Consider the following 7,574-nt stretch of genomic DNA (forward strand, 5'->3'; position numbering starts at 1 on the left):
TTCTGTTGGGTCAGGAGCTGGGCCCGGTTCTGTTGGGTCGGAACCAGGTGTTGATCGATCGGATCAACATCCTGACAGGTTCAGAGCAGCAGCGGCCATCTTAAAGAGCTGAATGTGGTTTAAAACCAACACGCTGACAGATAAATGTCGGTTAAATAAGGAGATTAATTATTCTAAAGTTAAGGTGACAAGAATGTGTAAAAAGTTACATCTTAAGTCCAATTTAAGCACTAAAGTTCACATCAAACACATGTTTTCACCAAATAATCACAATAAATCCACCAGCAGCAGAAACATAAATTCATCTGAGTCTAAAATAAAATAAAATAAAACAACAGTAAACAGACCCACCTGTAACTTTACATAAACCACTGTAACATCAGATAATCCCTGAGACTTTAGCCTGATTAACTGACAGGTTTTCACAGTTAGCTTTAACTGCAGCTTAACGAGCAGCGGACTCCAGACGGGCTTTTATTGTGAAGAACTCCGGTGATTAGCATGATGCTAACGGTCAGTTTTCTGCTGTCGGAGCGAATTTAACTCGTTTCTGTTGGTTCAGTTTTCACTTCCAAACCACACCGAGTCTTAGACTCGACACTGTTCACCTGGGAGGTGTTTTCGTGTAAAACGGTTAGAGAACTTTCACTCACCGTTTCCGCCATGTTTGTTTCTGTTCTGCGCGCCGCTGCCGCCTTTACGGACTGTCGGATATTACGCTTTTTACCGGATGTTCCCCGCTTCGTGTTGCGTTTGAGTATCATAAAACCACTTATAACCAGTGCCGTAAATGAAAACTGAAGTAAATTTAGTATCAGTTTTCTCATATAAACTTTTATTTTTTACAAGATTGCTGTTCAAACTGGAGATTTTACACACAGATATAAAGTTTAATCCGTCTTAGTTTAGATTAATTAAAAAAACTGAACATTAATGAACATTACAGTAAATACACCAACGTTAGCAAAAGACAGATGTTAGAAAGTCACCAAAGTCAAAATTATAACTTCAGAATGGAAAACAATAAAATCATTTCAACTCAAAGTATTTAAAAAAGGACAGTGTCATACATATTAAAGCCCACAAATACTAATAAACACTTATTTTATCATTTTTAGTTTATTGAACTTATTTTTTGCATTCTCTTGTACTTCTGTATTTCCTAATTAGTGATTAAAGTATTTCACAGTAAAGATGTTAAATACAGAAATAACCGAGGCTCTCACTGTTCAGGAGCAGAAAGGGACGTTTCTGGAGAACAACCAGCAGAAATAAACCACACAGATCCAAATGAATATCTTTATTTTTCAGTTGACAATAAAACACAGTTTAGTTTCTCAAAGTGGCAGACAAACTGTGGCTGTTCCTCCGTCCAACAGGTGAGGCTCAGAAAACACTGAGTTTGTCAGAATAAAAGCAGAAATGTCTTGGTGATGACTTCAGATCTGGACTGTTGGGTCACTTCTTCTTGTTCTCCTTACACGCCACCACGTACCTCTGGGCCACGTTGAGCGGAGGAGAGTAACCATCGGGGTAGGACGTGTCCTCGAACAGCACCGAGTAATCGTCCTGAGGCTGGACACAAAGACAGCATCAGGTCAGTGTCCACCCCTCAGCCCGGCCCAGGCTGATTATTGTTCCCTTCTAAAAATAAAACAACACTTTCTGGGTTTATTTCAAAAGAAGCAAAAAGTAGTTTTTGCTCATTTTGGACCCAAAGAATCCTCTTTGGTTCTGTAATTATGACCCTGATATACGACAGAAAATATTTGTTTACCAGCTTTAAAACGTGTGATCTATGAGTAAACACTTGTGTTGTTTGTTTGTTGGCTTTTTAAGGTGCAGATGTTGTGTTTTTGTTTTCTGTAGCTGAAACTTGTCTCTCAGGAATCAAACTTGTTTTCTTTAACATGAGATAAAAAGCTGTCGAGGAGAGGAAATGTAACAGGATGGTTTTAATCAGCGAGCGTTCGAACCCTGCGCGCTGAGCCTCACCCGGTGTGGTGGCGTGTGGATCAGGGCCCGGTAGAAGCAGGTGGTCTGCGGGTACAGGGCCAGAACCAGCTGGTCCTTACTGAACAGGGCCTCAGGGTCCGTCTCGGGGTTAGCTTTCCACTGAGGCAGCGGGATGATCCTGCGTCTGCTCAGAGTGTGTCTCCTGAGCAGAACAAAAACGGCCCGTTTAGAGCGCAGAACTGAGAGGCTAACAGGATCCAGACAACCCTGACCCGAACTCAGCTGAACTCACTCTTTGCCCTCTTCATCGATGTCGTCCACCTCGTACCTGCAGGGACAGAACGGAGAATCAGGCGTGTTCCTGACTTTAACCCGCCCGTCTCTGATCTGGGATGTTCTCACTTGTTGGTGGAGTGGTTGTAGCTGACCACCTCGGCCAGGATCCACTGCTCGTCTCCCTCCACCGCCTTCACCCGTGCCGCCACCTTGTCTCCCTGTTTGGCCACGTAGTCGGTGCTGGCGGGCGTCGCCCCGCACAGAGGGGGAGGGCTGCACGGGAGGAGCAACGAAAAGAACAAAAAACGATCTCCAGAACCACTCAAACAGGAAGTCTGGATCTTTGACCAGAACTGGGTCCGGAGTACCTCTCTCCAGGTTTGCCGATCCACAGCGGGAGCGTCATGGCCGACTGCTGGAGGAGCGTCATCAGGACGCCGCGTCTCATCGTCTTCCGGGGAGGGTCGCCGTTGCTGTTAACTCCCGCTATCCTCGCAGCTGGAAAACAAATTCAGATTGACCTCAGAAACACTCGAAGCTGCAGAACCTGAGCAGAACAACCAGAGCGCACAGAAACGTACCGATCCGCCGCTCCTCCAGCAGAGACTTGATTTCTGCGATTTTATCCAGAGCGTGACGCAGGATGCTGCCAGGAGGAAAACAGGAAGGATTTAATCTGAATGTTCTGTGGCGCTGAGGCGCTCTGTTTGCTCACCTGCACTCCGCCTCGGCGTCGGCCTTCGCTGTGGTGTACAGCCCCCTCAGTTTGGAGCGGTAATAAGGAGAGGCTGAAGGTAAAGGTCAAAAGTCATGTAAGGAACAAACTAACAGGCTGAGAAACACAGAGAGGACTCATTGACATTAAAGCTGGAACTGCAGTCCTCACTAACACGTCTCAGGAGCAGAAACAGAGTTTGATTAGAAATCTGCAGTTTATCGTGGAGTCACTGACTTTTGTTTTCCGTCTGCATCCTCTCGTGTGTTTTCTGGATGTTCAGCAGATTGTGTTCGCTGCGAGACCTCTCCTCCTGAAACAGGGTTTCCATCACTTAGTGACCAAAAATGTCTCCTTTCCTGAACGACAGGAGTAAAACTGACCTGTGTCTGTTTGATGAGCTGGTGGAGCTCCGTGAGCAGCTCAGCGATCTTCGTGTCAGCCGACATCTTTGGTCCCATCAGCTTCTGACACAGAACTGAGAGGAAAGATGTAAAAAGCTTCACATGCCGAGCGGTGGTTGGGTTTTAGAGAAAATAATGGAAGATTAATTACTTTTGTTCTCCCTGGTCTGAAATGGAAGAAAACCTCCACATTTATGACACCTAATCCACCTTTAAACATCTCAAATAAAAATATATATATATAGTTATTATGATCAAAACTGGGCTGGATTATCCTGCAAACTTTATTTCATTAGTAAAGATGTGTAAACGAGTAACTCTGTCCAGATTCAGTCTAAGATTTGTGTTTTTTCAGGCAGATCTCAGGTGATCCAAATGTCAAGAGACAATAAAATGTTTTTTTCTGATAATTATAAAAACTAAAAAAGAATTTTTACTATGTAAGGGATCATTTAGTCCATATTTTACTGCCTTAATAAAGTATTTTATTGAACAGGACGAGGTTTGAAGTTTCCCCGAGTCAAAAAAAAAAGTATTTTCTGTCAAACAGGATAAAGGTTTCATCAACAGTAATAATCTGTAATAATCTATAATAATCTGGTCCAGGTTTCTACAGACTGATTTAGTTTTACCTGACCAGGTGTAAAGAGGGCTATTTGTCAAAAAGCAGATAAATTCTCTTTTCCTGCCTTTTTACTAACAGAACAGTAATTTAAAAACACAAACTGTTATAGTTTTAAGATTAAGATAAACCTATTTGATCAGATTAAACATTAAAATCTGATTTAAATGTGATCTGGGCGCCAAATAAAAGCCATCAAATGTCTCATTATTATTCCCTTTAACTGCCAAATCACAAGTTCCTAATCAGAAGCTTATTTCCATTTATCTAAGAAGACATTTACATTTTTAAAGCCACAAAACAAAAATAGTCATTCAGGCGCTGTTGTTTGGGTCAGCAGCTGCTTTTTATCACGAAATAATTAATTCTTCTTCAACATCAGCGACACATCTTTACTGTGACACAATAATAATAACATTTAATATTCGTTGCCTTCAGAAATACAACATAAATCCACTCACCGAGCGGCTTCACTTGTTTATTTACACTCGACTTGCTAACTGCCAGTTAGCATCTTCTTCTTCTTCTTCGTTTCTGGGAGGCGCTCCATCAGTTCTGACCACAGCGCCACCCGCCCCCTCTTCTTGCCGGGTGCGGTACTGCAGCGCGGGGTTCTTCTGTAGCTCAGGTTCTGTTAGAGGTTCTGTTGGTCTTCAGAGCTGCTCCCTGCAGTCATTTAGTTTCAGTTCTGCTCCAACACATATCAACGAAGAGTTTATGTTTGTTTCTGCTCCAAAGCTGCAGCTTCAGTGTCTGACCTTCTAATAATACTTCAGTACTTTCTGTCTGACCTTCTAATAATACTTCAGATGCTCAGAGGCTGACCTTTGACCTGAGAGAACCCAGCTGGGAACCCAGGAACACCAGGAAGTATTCAGTGATTCCAGCTGGTCTTTTTATTTTGGTTCCAGCTGCAGTGATGTGTTGATGGCTTCATGTCACATCTGTCCAACAGCTGGAGACGTTCCTGTCTTCTGATGACCTGATGTTAGCGTCCAAACCTGGACAGTGTGCTGCGGTTCATCCTGTCAGAGAACGGAGACGAGGAGGAACATGCAGGGATGGTTCAGCTGCAGGTCAGAGGATCCTTCATGTCTCCTTGAATTAATGAGTTATTTTAATGTCTCTCACTGATGGGAAATCTGTCTTCTGCCAAGAACTGACTGAATGTCTTTAAATTTTATTTTATTTAAAAGTGCCTTTCTGGACACTCAAGCACACTTTAATAAAACAACAAACAGGAAATGTAAACTATAAAAACAATATAGATGAATGTAGAAAAAAAAAAGAAGTGGACCAGACTGAGTCATGAGGAGTAAACTGATGTAAAGAGACGGTTTTCAGAGGTGACAGTTCTTATTTCAGAGCAGCTGAATTACAGCTGCTGTTTTTCTGTCAAACTTTGAGTTTAATTAAAATCCATCTGATGATTCATGAGACGTTTCAGGTAAAAATATAAAACATAGCTCAAGTTGGAAGCAGGGAATAAAACAAACATTCTGAAGTTGTTTAAAACACTTTAATAAGTCTTAAAAAGAGTTTAAAACATGAGAAAATCATCCAGCTGCACCACCGCTGAGCCAGGACTCGGGTGAGCGCTTCAACAAGCCCTGCAGAGGCACCAGAGGGGAACACCTGGATCTGCAGGCTCCTCGCCACGCCAAGGTTAAACCCCGCCCATCAGAGCTCCAACAAGCTCCTGCAGTCTGCACGTCTCGGTCTGTCGCCAGGGAGGCCGTGGTCGGTGTCCGGGAAAAGCCGTCCGAGTCGCCCTGTTTACAGAAACAAGGTTAGATCGAGAACAGCGTTAAATCCAGTTAATAAAATAAAGTTAGAAACCTTCACACAACTTTATTCATCCAACAACAACTTCTTATCTGAGCGTTCAGCCACAGAGACCTTTGCTACAGAGATAAAGGAGGGAAATGTTTAGTCTGAAGGTCATGTTTTTCTTCTGAGCCACGCAAAACAGGCCCAACATTGTTTAAGATTTATAATCTGGTGTTTTAAAATGAATTTATGAGCCCTCTGCAACACATTTATCAGGACTGAGTGAGATTCAGCAGAAAGTAAAGGGTTAACAGTTTGTTTGCAGCGTGGCAGCTTTCTGTGGAGGAAGGGCCAAAGTTTGTGATGGAAAAGTTTAAAAAACAAAAACAATGATGTTCCGAATCTCATAAGGAAATATGCCAGTTTTAGGTTCTTATCATTTAAAAAAGGTAAAACAAACAACATTAAGAGATTAATAAATTTCAGGCTTACAGCTACAAAGAGGCAGATAAATTTGGGACATGTTTAAGGTAATGTTAACAAAAAGTTTTTATTGTTTGGGTCCAAACTTTCCGTCACAACTTGAGCCGCTCCGGTAAAGATGAGAAGCTTAAATCAGAGGATTTTTGAAGGGAGATCTGAATGTAAACTCGGCGTCATGTTTCAGAATAGCTCCGCCCACTTTCCCCACCGTTCTAAACAACAAACAGACGGACTTCATTAGAAAACTGCCTAATTTAAGACTTTAACTGCTTTATTTTAATATCAAACTCTTTGCATGACTCATTGGTTTGACAGAACAGAACTTTATGCCCCTGTCTTTGACTCGGCAGAGATTTATTTAAAATTAAAACTCGGTTAAAGGGGATTTCCGTGTTTTTACCTCAGGCTTCACTCCTTGGCTTTCTTCTCGCTGTTCTGAAGTTTCTCCACGATTTTCCGCTCGTGTCCTGCGGGGTTGGGTCGGTTCGTGTTGTCGCTGGCCTCCTTCTTGGTTCTGCCTTTACGGGCCGAACCCTCTGCGGCAGACAGACAGACCGAACCGGGTCAGCGGCCAGAACCGGAGCTCTGAACAGAGAGGCGGGTAAAAGCGAATCCTACCTGCGTATTTGTCGGTCAGGCTGTAATAATCATACTCATCATAATATTCCTCCTCGAACTTAGAAGGCTTCAGGTTCTTCACGTCCACGTGACTCATGGTCTGGTCGGCTCGGCTCGGTTCGGGTTAAAAATGCTCCAGGGAAAGTTTCCAGCCTCGGTTTGTTTTCTGTCCTTCTGCTGCAGGTTTTTATAAGTTTGTGTCCGCTCCTCCTCCTCCTCCTTCATCACCTCCTCCTCCTCCTCCTCTTTCAGCCAAAACAACAGTTGCATCAGAAAACCCAGACAGCAGCTGCAGGTTCCTCCGAACCTCCTGAGTCCAGTCAGCATTCTACCAGAACCACAAACACCTGAAAGATTTCATATTAGAATCATTTCCCCTCAGTCACCTGAGCTCTGTGGTGGTTCTGGACTCAGGTCAGGGTTCTGTGGTGGTTCTGGACTCAGGTCAGGGTTCTGTGGTGGTTCTGGGCTGGGATCAGGGTTCTGCAGTGGTTCTGGGTTTGGATCAGGGTTCTGCAGTGGTTCTGGGTTTGGATCAGGGTTCTGCAGTGGTTCTGGGTTTGGATCAGGGTTCTGTGGTGGTTCTGGGCTCAGATCAGAAAACGACGAACCCTCTGATTGATCCTTCTAAATAAAAGCTGCTGAACTTCAAGGTTTAGGAGAACTGCTGAGTCCAGAACCACCTGACCAGTTCCAGAACCAACTGACCAATTCCAGAACCACCTGACCA

The 7,574-nt window shown here is 43.5% G+C and overlaps 3 protein-coding genes across 3 annotated transcripts in view; all 3 read right to left on the reverse strand.

Annotated features, from left to right (window-relative positions):
* LOC108249141 (protein spinster homolog 1) overlaps positions 1–734 on the reverse strand; it is a 29,088-nt gene extending 28,354 nt beyond the window's left edge. Inside the window, exon 1 of the mRNA XM_017438321.3 lies at positions 654–734. Within this exon, the coding sequence (XP_017293810.1) occupies positions 654–665 (12 nt within the window). The 5' untranslated portion in view covers positions 666–734. The remainder of the gene's footprint in view (positions 1–653) is intronic.
* Positions 735–1,285: 551 nt separating this feature from the next.
* Positions 1,286–4,576, reverse strand: sgf29 (SAGA complex associated factor 29). Its single transcript, XM_017438302.3, has 10 exons — positions 4,435–4,576; positions 3,331–3,425; positions 3,185–3,260; positions 2,948–3,020; positions 2,814–2,878; positions 2,601–2,730; positions 2,359–2,505; positions 2,249–2,284; positions 1,996–2,158; positions 1,286–1,575 (listed from the first exon to the last, which is right to left on the reverse strand). Exons 2-10 carry the CDS (start codon positions 3,406–3,408, stop codon positions 1,459–1,461), a joined length of 885 nt encoding a protein of 294 aa, XP_017293791.1. The 5' UTR covers positions 3,409–3,425; positions 4,435–4,576; the 3' UTR covers positions 1,286–1,458.
* Positions 4,577–5,473: 897 nt separating this feature from the next.
* Positions 5,474–7,032, reverse strand: nupr1b (nuclear protein 1b). The gene is made up of 3 exons (XM_017438301.3): positions 6,845–7,032; positions 6,627–6,762; positions 5,474–5,745 (listed from the first exon to the last, which is right to left on the reverse strand). Exons 1-2 carry the CDS (start codon positions 6,939–6,941, stop codon positions 6,635–6,637), a joined length of 225 nt encoding a protein of 74 aa, XP_017293790.1. The 5' UTR covers positions 6,942–7,032; the 3' UTR covers positions 5,474–5,745; positions 6,627–6,634.
* Between the last annotated feature and the right edge of the window lie 542 nt (positions 7,033–7,574).

This window comes from Kryptolebias marmoratus, linkage group LG12, assembly GCF_001649575.2.
Source record: "Kryptolebias marmoratus isolate JLee-2015 linkage group LG12, ASM164957v2, whole genome shotgun sequence".
Taxonomy (NCBI): domain Eukaryota; kingdom Metazoa; phylum Chordata; class Actinopteri; order Cyprinodontiformes; family Rivulidae; genus Kryptolebias; species Kryptolebias marmoratus.